Consider the following 15,927-nt stretch of genomic DNA (forward strand, 5'->3'; position numbering starts at 1 on the left):
CAAAATAAAATAAAATAAATGTTCTTTAAAAATATATATATATATGGAAGCAACGTAAGTGTCCATCAACAGATGAATGGATTAAGAAGATGTGGTATATACACACAATGGAATACTACCCAGCCATAGAAAGAATGAAATTCTGCCATCTGCAACAACATGCATTGGACCTAGAGGATATTATGCTAAGTGAAATGAGTCAGAGAAAGACAAATACTATATGTTATCATTTATATGTAGAATCTAAAAACTGAAACAAATGAATGAATATAACAAGAAAAACAGACTCACAGATAACATAATTTAAAAAAACTAGTGGGCTTCCCTGGTGGCGCAGTGGTTGAGAATCTCCCTGCCAATGCAGGGGACACGGGTTTGAGCCCTGGTCTGGGAAGATCCCACATGCCGCGGAGCAACTAGGCCCGTGAGCCACAACTACTGAGCCTGAGCGTCTGGAGCCTGTGCTCCTCAACAAGAGAGGCCGCGATAGTGAGAGGCCCGCGCACCGCGAAGAGTGGCCCCCGCTTGCTGCAACTAGAGAAAGCCCTCGCACAGAAACGAAGACCCAACACAGCCAAAAATAAATAAATAAATATTTAAAAAAAAAAAAAAAAAAACTAGTGTTTACCAGTGGAGACAGGGAAGGGTGGGAGAGGCAAAACAGGGATAGGGGATTAAGAGGCAGAAGCTAGGACATATAAGATAAATAAGCTACAGGGATATATGTATTGTACAGCCCAGGAAATATAGTCAATATTTTATAATTAGTTTTTTTGTTTTTTTGGCCTGCGCCACACGGCTTGCAGGTTCTCAGTTCCCAGAATAGGGATGTAACCCGTGCCCCCTCAAGTGGAAGCACTGCGTCCTAACCACTGGAACACCAGGGAATTCCCTATAATAACTTTAAACGGAGTATAATCCATGAAAATTTTTAATCACTGAGTTGTACACCTGAGACTAATACAATGTTGTAAATCAACTATACCTCAATTAAAACAAGAAAGGGGGGGAAAGAAGTCACCCCTTCCAACCTCTCTTCCAACTCGCTTTCAAAATATATAAAACTGAATAAAATACACGTCTACCGCCAGTAAAAACCAACTCAGCCCTGCCCCACCCACCCAGGAGTAACTCCCGGCTGCTACAACACCTAGCGGACAGGTCCAGCTTGAGTTAACAGAAGGGACCTCAGGGCCAAGGAGATGCGATGTCCCAACTCCAGCCTTATTCAATCGCAGGTGGTCTTTTTTGCCTCCCAGGAGCCCGCCCACTGCCCACTGGGCCGCAGGCCAACAGCTCCCAACAGCCCCAAGATCTGCGGCGCGACCCCCGTACCCGGCATGCAGCGGGCAGCCTTCTACGTCACGGCGGCGCCGGGCCTCCAGGGAGGCCCCTTTCCCCGCCTCCTCCTCCCGGCGCCGGCGTAGTTTTCCGGAAGCTTCGAGAAGGCGGTGGGTGCTTACCGTTAGTCCCGGGCCAGCCGGAATCCGCGTCCATCCGTCCTTCCAGAGCTCACGCAGACCCGTCCAAGCTTGCCATGCCGGAAAACATAGTCACCCGGAGCGGGCCGCCCGCCGGGGCTGCCGGCGGCCGCGGGAAGAGCGCCTATCAGGACCGCGATAAGCCGGCCCAGATCCGCTTCAGCAACATCTCCGCGGCCAAAGGTATCGCTGCCCGGCCTAAGCCGTGGCCCTCCGGGCTTAGCTGTGCATTCTCACTCCCAGTCTTGGATGGGCATGATTCGTTTTCTGTTCCTTCGGATGATCCCCTGTGGGCCTCCCATAGAATAAGCTCAGTGCAGGGATCCTCCTGTCTGTTCTCTGCCCATGATTTCCGACCCCGAGTATGGAGGCCTTTGGACTTGCCCTATTCTGCGTCTTAGACGCCCATAATTTTTCTTGCCGGGCCGTGCTGCATTCATTCATCCTATTTAAGAAAGAGGCCGAGGCCCGCATGCAGCGGTCCACTGGTAGAATGTTTGAACAATACTTTTCAGTTTTCTTGTTCTTACTAAAAAGCTTCTTTCGGTACAGCTATTGAAACGAATTCGGGTATACTCTCTGCGCCTTAGATTGGGGCGGGGCCCATTGTACTGGGATGTGGGGAACCAACCGACCCATCTTGTTTGAGAATAATTATGAGGCCGCATTGTGCTTTGATGTCCTCTCTGCACGTGCAACGAGCAAATAGAGAACAGTTTGGCCTTTGGTGGAATTTAAGAAGTCCTGGGTTTCATTCAGTTACGTTACTTCGTGGCTTTGTGACCTTTAACCAAGGTTTCCTTACTTATAAAATCGGGGAGGGAAAGTTGCCCTTTTTTCCAGAAAGGGAGTTGTGAGGATTAAGATAAGTCGGGTTGAGGTGGAAGAGTCTGGAAGGAAAAGTGACAACAAATGCTTAGAGATCTTGCCGTTATGTGTATTTGCTACAGTGAGTATTTCATTCGGGTTAGAGCATAAGGTGCATGAAGAAATGAGAGGTGAGATCGGAAAGGTAAAGTCGGTCCGAATCTGGAAGGGCCTGGTGTCTTGGAAAGGGTTTTAAAACAACTCGCGCAGCTACAGATTGTTCTTCAGTGTAGTGAGATAGTACCTAACTTGGAGGGTTGCTGTGAGGATTAAATGAGAAAGCATATGAAGAGCCAGATGTATACAAAGTACAGCCTTACAAATATTTGAGGTTATTCGTCTAGGTGACTGAGGGTGTGATGCTGCTGCTGAAAGAAGCAGGTGCGCTGAAGGGAGGATGGTAGAAGAAGAAAGAATAGGTTCTCGTTTGAGCCTAAATGAGTTGAGGAGGTCAGAATGACCAGATGGGTAAATTTAGGAGTCATTTGGAAGTTCAAGAGAGAATATTTACCTGGAAATAAAAGTTGGTGGATAGTTATCTAGGGAGCATAGTTGAAACTTAGATTTATTACATTAGAAAGAAGATGTTAGATAAATTCTGGGGCTGTTGGAGCGGGGTGGGCAAGAATGCTATATAATATGGTAGATTTTCAACAAACAAGGAGGATACAAGATGGGACGTTTACTTTGGTAGCTTTTGAAACATCAGTGCACAGAGAATTAAAACTGAACGAGGGAGGTATGCATATAGGAAGAAAAGGCCATCTATTTACCTATAAACATGACCCTTACATCTTAAGTGAGGAGAGCTTGTGGAACTAAGGGCCACTCGTAGTCTGTCCAAGTCAGGCAAAACCCTACAAACTGGTTGAGAAAAGGTTTTGCCAGATGCATCTTTAGCGTAATTCATGGAGCCAGTTTTTTATTTTGCTAATAACCAAAAAGTATATTAAGTACCATTGGTTGATGATATCAAAACCACACACACAAAAGTAGTAGTGGTCGTTTAGTACTATTCAGCACAAGTCATTTAACATATAATTGTGTACTGCTACACAGTGTGTTAAACTTCAAACACTTTCAGAGGGGTAATCATTCTAGAATTTTTTTTATTTTTTGCACAATGTGTCTTTCTAGAGTCTTCACATAGATGAATATAAGGGCGCATTCTTAAAATGAATTGGTCTGCTTGTAGAATTGTGGCCATGTGGGTTCGCTAAAATCACCTGAAAGGGTAAGGATGGCTGAATAATTAGGAAATGCAGCCCCAAATTATGAAATAATTAAGTAGAATATAATTCTTAAACTATACCAAATATTTTCTCTTACCCTCTTTAAGATTATGTTTTTTTTAAAATTATTACATTATTTTTTGTTCTGGATGCATTAGGTCTTCGTTGCTGTGCGCAGGCTTTTCTGGCTTTTCTCTAGTTGCAGCGAGCCAAGGCTACTCGTCATTGCATTGAGCAGGCTTCTCATTGCGGTGGCTTGTCTTTGTTGCAGAGCACGAGCTCTAGGCGCGCGGGCTTCAGTAGTTGCGGTGAGCAGGCTCTAGGGTGTGCGGGCTTCTTTACCACTGCACCACCAGGGAAGTCCAGATTATGCGTTGTTTATACAATGAAGGGGAAGCATTATGCTAGTTGTGGAGTATACAACAATAGGGCACTATCTTAGCCCTTTGTATATGGGGTGAAATGGTATATGAGAAAGGGGAAGGCAGACTTTCCTGGTGGTGCAGTGGTTAAGAATCCACCTGCCAGTGCAGGGGACATGGGTTGAATCCCTGGTCTGGGAAGATCCCACATGCTGCGGAGCAACTAAGCCTGCGTGCCACAGCTACTGAGCCCACGTACCTAGAGCCCATGCGCCGCAACAAAGAGAAGCCACCACAACAAGAAGCCCGCACACCACAACAAAGTGTGGTGCCCGCTCGCCACAACTAGAGAACCCCACGCGCAGCGATGAAAACCCAAAGTAGCCAAAAATAAATAAAATTAAATCTTTTTTAAAAAAAGGGTGGGGAGATTTAATCGTTTGTCCTGGACCTGTCGCAGTAAAGGGGATCAAGTACATCAATTACAATTTCTCTTAGAAAATAATAAGTCAATAAAATAGAAACATGCTCGTGGACAAGTAATAAGAAGAATGGAGTGGTAGACTATATGTCCAGAGATGGTTCATAACATAGTAATGATGTCTAAAGACTATGATTTTAGGGGCTTCCCTGATGGTCCAGTGGTTAAGATTCTGTGCTCCCACTGCAGGGAGCGCAGGTTCAATCCCTGCTCAGACAACTAAGATCCTGCATGCCACACGGTGTGGCCAAAATTTTTTAAATAAATAAAAATTTTTAAAAATACTATGATTTTAGATTTAGTTAAGGTTTTGAGGTTTTGTTTTTTTGTGGGGTTTTTGTTTGATTTGGTTTTGGGTTCAAAGAGGGTTTTTGTTACTGTTTTTTAAACTGTGGTCCATCCATATACCAGCTTCACATTAGTAAACAAAAGTCTTTGCCCTCAGAAATTATACTATAGTTGGGAGAGACAGAGTAAACAAATAAGCAAATTATATAGTTGTCCTATTATCGTGGCTTGTTTTAAGGAATGGAGAAAATAATATAGTCCTCATTCAGAGCGCATAAGTAGGTTATACCATTTTGATACTTAAAGGAAGATTAGGTGAACCCTCAAAATTTATTTTACCACATGCAGAGTACAAGTGCTATGTATAGTGATTTTATCAACAAAAAGTGAAGCGTTGTATAATTAAAGGAGTAAAATAATTACTGTTTCCAGTAGATTATTATTAGACATTGAATTTTCTTTAGTGAACATGGTGAATTGTCCACCATATTCTAATAAGTCCAAAATGATTATTTGAGGGTAAAAATGCTCTTTAAAGGGTCTTGATTTATTTTTTTTTTTCTGTTTACAGCCGTTGCTGATGCTATTAGAACAAGCCTTGGACCGAAAGGAATGGATAAAATGGTGAAAGGCTCAATCATTCATTACTTACTGAGTGCTGCTGTTCATACTGCAAGCGCTCTATAGAGGGTTAAGATGTGCTGTTTAAAAAGTAAAGTGTTAGAAAGGCTTTGAGAGTTCAGAAAGGGATAGATTACTTTGGGATGAATGGGACCTAACTATAATTCATATTTTATTTATGATAATGATTCTTTATAATACCGTTTCTATCCCTTTTTTGGTGTCTCAGTTCCTTCACTTTTAAGTAGGAAAAAACCCAGCTATTTCATTTGCAAAGCTGGAATATTAGTGTGTATTCTTAAATCATTATACCAATGTAAGGGAAAACAATTTGAAGTTAAGCACTATGCAAACATAAGTTAACTTCTGTACAAGAAGTGTTCAAATTAGTAGAGCTTTTAGGATTTCACATCAATACTGGATGAAGAAAACAAAATTTTTGAAATATAACTTTCTTTTAAAAAAACCAAACTTTGTAGATTCAAGATGGAAAAGGTGATGTGACCATTACAAATGATGGTGCCACCATTCTGAAACAAATGCAGGTGTTACATCCAGCAGCCAGAATGGTAAGTATAATTTTTAGGTGAGGGTTTTGTGGGGGTTTTTTAAGTGTATTGTTTGATATTTGGTAAACAGTTAAATTTTTCTTATTTGATCACATGATATTGCTTAAAACATGGTGAAAATTTTTCCTTTTATATGCTAAACAGGCATATTTTTAGGATACATTGTATGTCTAGCATTATATTCTCCATTGCAAGTTGTAATAAAACATGACTCCTTGTCTTTGTTCACAGCAGTGTGCCACACATATGAGGAAGGGAGAAAAACATGAAATTGTACAAATTATTAGTTCAATGGGTGTTAACTGAAAGAGAGCAAAATCATTTTAATTGTTTGCAAAATAAATCTTGTGTTTAAACTTGCACTGACATTTATTTTTAAAAACAGTTTCTAATTCAACTACAGATCATAATAGTGATTACAGTGTCAAGTGAGAAGTCACCATTTCAGCAAAAACAAATTCCTTAGAAGTTCCTATCTGTTAAAAAGTCTCTTTTAATTAGTTAAAGATGACTGAAAATGAATCAGACTATGCTTCATGCAGGGTCAGTTTAGATAAACTTGGCCAGGGATTTCAAACTGACAATATTCTCTCATCTGAATGCTGCATTTCATAGCTTCTGAGTCTACAGGGTACCCATAGTTCTCTTAAGTACTGGGAAGAAAAAATTTACAACCCTTAGTCTGAACTGGAAATCATAATGTAGCTTGTTAGAAAGTATGTAAGTAGAATTTTGCATGCCACAACTATATAGGTCGTCATTTTTAAATGAGACCAAGGTGGACAGCGAATCAGAAGTCAAGTATATTGAATCTTACAGTTTTGATAATAATCAAATTCTATATGTGAACCTCATGGTGAAGGTCATTGATGTTATATTTGAATTAGATGTTACTGGGTTCTCATAGTTCTCATTGAGCAATTTGACATGTTCTGTTCACTTAGCTGGTGGAGCTATCTAAGGCTCAGGATATAGAAGCAGGAGATGGCACGACGTCAGTGGTCATTATTGCTGGCTCTCTCTTAGATTCCTGTACCAAGCTTCTTCAGAAAGGTGGGTAGAACATAGGACATGCTTTATTACTGAATAAAGGCAAAAAAATATTAAGTAATATGAGATTTACAATTTAATTTGGAGCAGAATTTTTTAAGCAGGAATTTTTAGATTAAATTTTGGTATATTTACCATATGAATTAGAAATTTTTTTCTTTTTGCTTCTGGGTTTGGTTTTGGGGGGTGTTGTTTGTTCTTATTTGTTTTTGTTTTGGCTAGGTTTCCTTTTGAATGGAACTTGATAAAATTTTCCTTTTCAAAAATGACTGGTTGGTGGTGTACTAAACGAGATATAAATGAGAACTGTGATTTAGGAGAAAAAGTATGGGTTCCTGCTTTGGTAAATGGTGCCTAAATGTCATAGTGACTCGCCAGTCACTTATTCTAATTATTATGTAGATTTGTAGAGTTTTGAAAAGTGAAAAATCGGTTTTAGTCTTAAATATCATAGGAGTATGTAATTGATCTATTCCAAATTAAATGGAAATTTAAAAAATATTAGACATATTAGTGGTTAAGGTTATTCAAACCATTATTATTTAAGATTAATTTAAAATTTATGACTACTTTGAAATTTTAATGAACAGAGAAATTTTAAGTCATATCAAATATGAAGTTTATCTGTTACAATTAAATAACTCACCTTTCACAAATGGCAGGGATTCATCCCACCATCATTTCTGAGTCATTCCAGAAGGCTTTGGAAAAGGGTATTGAAATCTTGACTGACATGTCTCGACCTGTGGAACTGAGTGACAGAGAAACTTTGTTAAATAGTGCAGCCACTTCATTGAACTCAAAGGTGAGACAAGCACTGTGGGATCATTGTAAAATTACAGTTTAAGGTTCATTAAGAAGCACAACTGTGATTTTTATTTTTATTTATTTATTTTGCGTTGGGTTGTCATTGCTGCCTGCTGGCTTTCTCTAGTTGCGGCGAGCAGGGGCTACTCTTCATTGCAGTGCGCGGGCTTCTTATTACGGTGGCTTCTCTTGTTGAGGAGCGCGGGCTCTAGGCGCGTAGGCTTCAATAGTTGCAGCACATGGGCTCAGTTAACCACTGCGCCACCAGGGAAGTCCCTACACTGTGATTTTTGATGCTGTACAGTTCATAAATGTTAACTCTCAAGAGTGACTAGGTAGCTAATTTGTGTAACTGAATTAGTTCAAGTAAAATTTACTCCTTCAAGGCTTTCAGGTAAGTTGTAGTATCTTCATTTTACAGATGGGAAAAGAGGTCTAGTGAAGTTATATAACTTACCCAAGACCCACTAATAAGAGGTAGAGCTGTGATTTGAACCCAAGATAGGGCTGACCATCATGGTCCATCTCTTACTAATATCTATGCTGCTTTTCTTACCAAACTTAAAGAAGTGATGTAAGTTTAAATTTCTTGGGAACTCATGTCACCTGTTTTCTGTTATGTTGTGTGTCACACCCCCACCCCATTCTTTTTCCTTTTCATCAGCATTATTTATATATTAAGTGGAAAGCTAGATAGTATTAGTGATATTAAGTAATATTATTGATAAATGTCCCCAGAACTAATATAGACAGAATATCATAGTGGTTACAAGCATTGGTCATAGAACCTAGACTGCTTGGGTTTAATGCTGGCTCCACTAAATTAAGCTGTTTCAGGTTTTTCGTCTGAAGGTTGAATGAATATATGAATGTACAGTGCTAAAACCACTGCCTGACATATAATACGTGCTCAATAAATGTTAACCATTAGCTATTTTTGTCAGCCCCTCAGTAATAGGGGTGCACATATATAACATCTGATCATAAATTCATTTTAGATAGGAAACCTCAGCAGAAAATTAACTTGTTCTTTTGGATTTCCTGTAGAATTACTAGTAATCTAGTCAGTCCTGACTACTATATTAATAAAAGAGGAACACAGCCATATGTTTTTATATGGTGACTGACAAACCTGAGTGGAAAAGACAGTTTATATGGAATGTTTTCTCATATGCTCTCCACCCCAGCCAAAAAAATGATTGAGATTACTTCTTGAATACCTTCATCATTAAAAAACTAGGACTTTTTGTGTTACGACACTGACTTTATTTTCTTTTTTAATAATTCTAGGTTGTCTCTCAATATTCAAGTCTCCTTTCTCCAATGACTGTAAATGCAGTGATGAAAGTGATTGACCCAGCCACAGCTACTAGTGTAGATCTTAGAGATGTTAAAATAGTTAAGAAACTTGGGTAAGCATCTCTAATTATAACTTTAATAAAAATTAATTTTGAAAGTAAACATAAGCTCTTGCCAAAAATAAATAAGTTAAATGAAAAGTACATAGGTGAAAGTCACATACATTTGGTTGTTTTGTTTTCATGACAACTTGTGTTAATGTGGGAATTTCAAGAATTTATTTATATTCCCTAATGATGGCAGGGCAGTGGTGTGATTGGAGAGGTTCAGGAATGGGGCACTAATAAATGTGAGTGAGGCTGAAGCACATTTTATCAGACTGATGATTTTTAATCTGTTAGCAATCTATTAAACTTGAAGACTTCCGCCCCTTCATAACTATTTCGTTTTCTTTTTTCTTAGTGGGACAATTGATGACTGTGAGTTGGTGGAAGGTCTGGTTCTTACTCAAAAGGTGGCAAATTCTGGTATAACCAGGGTTGAAAAGGCTAAGATTGGGCTTATTCAGTTCTGCTTATCTGCTCCCAAAACAGATGTAAGTAAAACCAAATGAAATGATTCCTTAGGTGTTTGACTTTTTAATAATGAAATTTTTCTTTTTATAAAAATAGAAAATGCTGATACCAGTGATAAAAAGCAAGGATCTAAAAATAATTAGTAAAATTTAGATAAAAGTAGAAAATGTTGGATGCCACACATGATAAATCTATAATCTCAGTTGGCTATTTACTGAAATTGAGCATTCACTTCACAAATGAAGACAAATAATGATAGGGATGTCTATGAAACAATAAAAATAGGTTATGTGAAAGTGATAGTATAAATGGACTTTCCAGATTCTTTCTAGCTTTCTGAGAACAGAAACCTTTACCCATCCTTCCCTAGCAGGCAGATCTTTTGTCTTTATGTTTGCACAATGGAATTTTAAAACCAGTTTATTACCCACACTCCGAAAACCACCATTTTTTATTATTCCCATATCTATCAGTCATAAGTACCATCCCCTGAAGGAGTGGTTGATCTTTGTCATCTCATTCAGGTTTGCTCTCATTTTACATTGTGTTGGCATACAAGTTTCCTGTTGAGTCGTTTGTTTCCCAGATTTTAACCCACATAAAAACGTTGTTTTGTAGGTCTTTGTATAACAGTATTTGTCCTTCATAGTTCCTTTCAGCATACCAGTTTTTTTAACAATTCATAGAGTAAAAAGGTTGCAACTGAAATTATTGATATTTCAGTAATGCGTAAATTCATATGAAAAGAACTGACATTCACGAAATAGGATAATCATTCTTATGTTTTATGATCATCAAAAATGTACTTGTAAAAAATAAGACAGCAGTTTGTATAGATGAAAGTAAAAAACCTGAGTTAAGTTTTGTGTATACTCCTTTTTCTGAATTTTTTCTGTGCGTGTCTATAATTTCTTGTATGATTTTGGTTGAATTTATACTATACATAATATTTTCATTAAAAGTCTCACTTTTTTGCTTAAGGACTCTTAAAATGCAAATTATTAATACGTCCTTTTTCTGAACAGATGGACAATCAAATAGTAGTTTCTGACTACGTCCAGATGGACCGAGTACTTCGAGAGGAGAGAGCCTATATTCTAAATTTAGTGAAGCAAATTAAGAAAACAGGATGTAATGTTCTTCTCATACAGAAGTCTATTCTAAGGTGTGGGGCTATTTATTTTGTTCACCTCTTAATGATAATTGATTTTGGATCCCTTCTAGCAATTTTTTAAGAAACATTCGAGGTGGGTAAACCACTAGAAATCTGGAATGAATCTGCATTTTAGGATATTGTTGTATTCTGGTAAATGATCTAAAGTGAGTTCTCTTCCTGTTATGATCATTTAAATGTGGGATATATTATCCTTCTAGACCAATATCCTCACTCTCAAGTAAAAACCTAACTTTAGTCTAAAATTAATTAGCTAGCTAAAATTTTAGAGGCATTTATTTAAAGGTCCATGCAATAGCTTGCCTTGAAATTTTAGAAGTTCTTTTGGGGGGAATGCTGGATAGTCCATGGATTGGAAGAATTCTCCAAAGTTTGAACTGATCCCTTTTTTGTGTGTTTTCAGTTTTTTCTTGTAATAGGTAGACATATTCTCATGTACTATAGTAATATGTTATGCCAGAAAGTATTATGGATGCTCTTGATATAGAAACCTTGATGAAGAGTTGGAATACCTGGTTCTAAATACAAGTTATGTAATAGCTAGTAACCTTGAATAAACTGTTCTCAAAGCTCAGTGTGCTTATTTGTAAAACAAGGATAGTAATATCTGCCCTTCAGTATCAAGGGTTGTCAGGAGGATCATTGCAGGTAATTTGTGTAAAAGTGTATAAATTTGTGGAGTCTTGAATTACATCATACTTAATTTCTAAATTCATAAAGCATCGATTGTTAATTATCAGTTATACTTATTTAGTATTAAGAAAAATAATTTTTATTGTGTGTTTTACAAATGGTGTCGTTGGGATATGTTTTAAATATTCATTAGAAATCTTATTTAAGAATTTTGAGGTCATAAACTTGGTAAGCTGTTTAAAGCATCTTCCTTCACAAATAATTTTTTAAATCATTGGCTATTTAAACAACAGTAAAATTACTAAAACCATAAAAAAGGAGTTGAACAGCAAAGTTTTTTCCTAACCTAGTATTGACATAATCACTGATTTTGTATTTTAGAGATGCTCTTAGTGATCTTGCATTACATTTCCTGAACAAAATGAAGATTATGGTGGTTAAGGATATTGAAAGAGAAGATATTGAATTCATTTGTAAGGTAAAATATTCTTAGTATCTGTATGTGTGAAAATGTTCACTATTCAGACTTCTCAATTTGTGTATACCACTATTTTTCTCAGACTATTGGAACCAAACCAGTTGCTCATATTGACCAGTTCACTGCTGACATGCTGGGATCGGCTGAGTTAGCTGAGGAGGTCAGCTTAAATGGTTCTGGCAAACTGATCAAGGTAGCAATATTAAAATTAAGCTTCTATTTGCCTGGTTTGTTTTTTATTTGTTTTAATCCTTCAAATACCTAATTAGGAGTTTGTTTACTAAAGATTACAGGCTGTGCAAGCCCTGGAAAAACAGTTACAATCGTTGTTCGTGGTTCTAACAAATTGGTGATTGAAGAAGCTGAGCGTTCCATTCATGATGCCCTATGTGTTATTCGCTGTTTAGTGAAGAAGAGGTAATATTAAATTACTGTGTAACATTTTGAACATAAAAACTTGGGTATTTTTATTATTAAGGTATAAATACTAAGTTATTACTTTTAAAAAATAGCTTTCTGTTGGATAAAATAAGCTAAAAATATATTTGTGAATTTCAGGGCTCTTATTGCAGGAGGTGGTGCTCCAGAAATAGAACTGGCCCTGCGGTTAACTGAATACTCACGAACATTGAGTGGTATGGAATCCTACTGCGTTCGTGCTTTTGCAGATGCTATGGAGGTCATTCCATCTACACTAGCTGAAAATGCTGGCCTGAATCCCATTTCTACAGTAACAGAACTAAGAAACAGGCATGCCCAAGGAGAAAAAACTACAGGCATTAATGTCCGAAAGGTAATAATTTAATCTTTAGTTACTGCAGAAAATGTTGATTATTATAAAATACTAAAAGCTTCATAATTGTCAAATGAAAGGCTTTGTAATCAAAAATAGAGTTAACCTTGGATTTAAGTATAAGACCTGCAGGTTAATTAATGTATGCCATCTAGTGAGAATGAAGATTATGCCTTAAGTGAGAAGTATTGTTCATTAAGTCTGCCATCTAATGGTTGTACAATTTTTAACAAGTTACGTAGTCTGTGCTTCAGTTTTCTTGGTTGTAAAAACAGGGACTATTAATAGTTCCCTCATAGGCCTGTGAGGATTAAATGGATTACTAATTAGAAAGTTCTTACAAAGATGCCTGGTGTGTAGTCAACCATTGCTGCTGTTGTGAGCACCAGCCTAGTGTAGTTGTATAGGGTAAACACATAGAACAATAATAATTTCCCCTTCTGTATTAATGTTTTATGTCTCCTTTTATCGAGATGACAAATAATATGTAATGGAAAAAAATTGACAATCCAAGATGATATTTTTGGAATGGTTACAGAACTCAAAGGAGGGCACTACCTGGTTAGGGAAAGTTTCATGAAGCTGCAGCCTTGGTTGGTAGGGAATGAAAAAGTTTCAGATGGGGAAGCAGTGGTTTACAGGTAAGAGGGACCAAGAAGTTACTCATTTTGTCTAGAGCAGAGGTTATATGATGGTCATACAGTGGACTTTAAGATTGGAAAGATCAGATAAAAGCTAGAATGAGGAGTCCTTTAAGTTGTTGAGACAGGCATGGGTGTTTGTGTTTTTTTGTGTTTTAATTCCAGTAGTTGGGAGCCACTAAAGTTTTTTTAACCAAGAGGCTAAGGTGCTGAAAAGAGTATTTTAAGGAGGGAAGAATGAGATAGGTTCACCTGTTACGACCATCACCAGTAATCCTAGGATAAAGGTGACTAGGATAGTGGCAGTAGGAATCTAAAAGTGGGAAGTGAGAATGACGTAAAAGCAGGGTATAGAGCAGACATGTCCAAATTCAGAATTGGGAATCAGATAATTTAAAATCTTATAACTTTTTTCTTTAACTGAAATATAGTTGATTTATAATATTGTGATTCAGGTGTACAGCAAACAAATCTCATAATTTTTAATAACTATGATCATCTATGTAATTTTTGCCAGGATACTCTTTATCTTTTTATATTTTAATAAATTTTTTTTTTAAGATGTTGGGGGTAGGAGTTTATTTATTTATTTTTGCTGTGTTGGGTCTTCGTTTCTGTGCGAGGGCTTTCTCTAGTTGTGGCAAGTGGTGGCCACTCTTCATCGCGGTGCGCGGGCCTCTCACTATCGCGGCCTCTCCTGTTAAGGAGCACAGGCTCCAGACGCGCGTGCTCAGTAGTTGTGGCTCACAGGCCCAGTTGCTCCGCAGCATGTGGGATCCTCCCAGACCAGGGCTTGAACCCGTGTCCCCTGCATTAGCAGGCAGATTCTCAACCACTGCGCCACCAGGGAAGCCCCTATTTTTTATTTACTTATTTTTGGCTGTGTTGGGTCTTCATTGCTGCACGTGGGCTTTCTCTAGTTGTGGCGAGTGAAGGCTATTCTTTGTTGCAGTGCGCGGGCTCATTGTGGTGGCTTTTCATTGCAGAGCATGGGTTCTAGGCGCGCGGGCCTGAGCAGTTGCAGCACGTGGGCTCAGTAGTTGTGGTTCACAGGCTCTAGAGCGCAGGCTCAGTAGTTGTAGTGCACGGGCCGGCATGTGGGATCTTTCTGGACCAGGGATTGAACCCATGTTCCCTGCAATGGCAGGCAGATTCTTAACCACTGCGCCACCAGGGAAGGCCCTTTGCCAGGGTATTTTTAACTAAAAGATGCTTATAAGGAGTTGTTTTGGAGTTAGGCTTGGAATTCAATTCTGCCAAATTTTAGTTGAAATACAAGCTACAGTGTAGAGAAGAGCTTAGTAGAGAGTATCTGACTCTTGACTAGACTAAGGGAAAACTAAGTTTGAGAGGCCTTGAGGTTTACTGGTAACTGTAGTTGGTGATACGGATCAGTTACAAACACTAAAAGCAACTTGTACTGGTTTGCAGGGTGGTATTTCCAACATACTGGAGGAACTGGTTGTCCAGCCTCTGCTGGTTTCAGTCAGTGCACTGACTCTAGCAACTGAAACTGTCCGGAGCATTCTGAAAATTGATGATGTGGTAAGTATATACAGGTCGTGAATTTCCCTACAAGGTCAGAAAGGCATATTTTTGAAGAGTTGGGGTGGGGGGCAGTAAATGCTGTTAGTTTGCTAGTCTGGGTGAAAATAGTTCATACTTCTAGTCTTTTTTCACCTATAAAAATAGGGAGATTTGGATAACCACCTTAAACATCTTCCATCCTTAAAATTCTGTCCTTACAGGTTTTGAAATCTAAGTTTTTCTCTTTTCAGGTAAACAGTCGGTAACATGGATAACACTGGCTGACTGGTACCATCATGGCCACTAATAGTGCAGCTGGAGTGGAAGAGCACCTTGGCATTCCTTGTTGTTTGGAAGATTGTTTCCTTTATGAATTTCTGGGCCTGGTTTTCCAGCTGGCATTTGCTTCAAATTGTATTGACACAGTTTGATGAAAACATTAAAAATATGGTTTCAAAGGGCAGATTAATTGATTGCGCTCCTGCATTACCCCCACTGCCCTGCCCTCACAACCTCTGTTACCTCTGATCCTCTTGAGAAATCTGTATAGGAAGGGAAAGAAGACTTCGCACTTACCTGTTAACTTCCTTACGGGCTTAATCCTGGGTACTTTTAAGTTTTCGGTTAGTTTTTTAACAGAAGTATTGAGAAGGAAAAATGGCCCAGTATGCTCATCACCCTGATAAATCCCTGCTTACAATAATATATATGCTGTTTGAAAAGTTAACAATACAGAAGAAAAGTGAAAAATGAAAGTCTTTCTCGTGCCAATCCCTTTCTCCAAGAATAACCACTGTTGTGTTAATTGGGATTCCTTCTAAAAATAAAAATGTAGCAGATCTTACTTGTACAAGAAGGATTCATAACTAGTAAGTCTTTTTCCAGTGGTTTAAAACATCTTTATTGCCTCTACCCTGATCAACAAGCATTGTCTTGCACCATGAGTGGTGTAAAATCTAACTAGTGTCCATCCTTGCTTTAGCCACCTTCCAGTCAATTCTGCATACACTATATATATAGCTAGTGATCTTTTTAAGCTTGTCAGGCAC

At 38.2% G+C, this 15,927-nt stretch overlaps 1 protein-coding gene across 1 annotated transcript; it reads left to right on the forward strand.

Moving 5' to 3' along the window:
- The first annotated feature begins 1,388 nt into the window (after positions 1 to 1,388).
- Positions 1,389 to 15,341, forward strand: CCT4 (chaperonin containing TCP1 subunit 4). Its single transcript, XM_004280647.3, has 14 exons — positions 1,389 to 1,664; positions 5,283 to 5,335; positions 5,812 to 5,901; positions 6,846 to 6,954; positions 7,614 to 7,756; positions 9,049 to 9,170; positions 9,520 to 9,652; positions 10,658 to 10,797; positions 11,821 to 11,917; positions 12,000 to 12,110; positions 12,204 to 12,334; positions 12,476 to 12,710; positions 14,783 to 14,896; positions 15,130 to 15,341. The coding sequence occupies exons 1-14, from the start codon at positions 1,538 to 1,540 to the stop codon at positions 15,142 to 15,144; spliced, it is 1,620 nt and encodes a 539-aa protein (XP_004280695.1). The 5' UTR covers positions 1,389 to 1,537; the 3' UTR covers positions 15,145 to 15,341.
- The last annotated feature ends 586 nt before the right edge of the window (positions 15,342 to 15,927 follow it).

The sequence above is a fragment of the Orcinus orca genome, chromosome 13, assembly GCF_937001465.1.
Source record: "Orcinus orca chromosome 13, mOrcOrc1.1, whole genome shotgun sequence".
In the NCBI taxonomy this organism is placed as follows: domain Eukaryota; kingdom Metazoa; phylum Chordata; class Mammalia; order Artiodactyla; family Delphinidae; genus Orcinus; species Orcinus orca.

Coding starts and splice junctions, on each gene's coding strand:
- CCT4 (XM_004280647.3), top strand. CDS start 1,538: ATGCCGGAAAACATAGTCACCCGGAGCGGGCCGCCCGCCGGGGCTGCC. Junction 1,665..5,282: donor CAACATCTCCGCGGCCAAAG/GTATCGCTGCCC, acceptor TTCTGTTTACAG/CCGTTGCTGATGCTATTAGA. Junction 6,955..7,613: donor TACCAAGCTTCTTCAGAAAG/GTGGGTAGAACA, acceptor CACAAATGGCAG/GGATTCATCCCACCATCATT.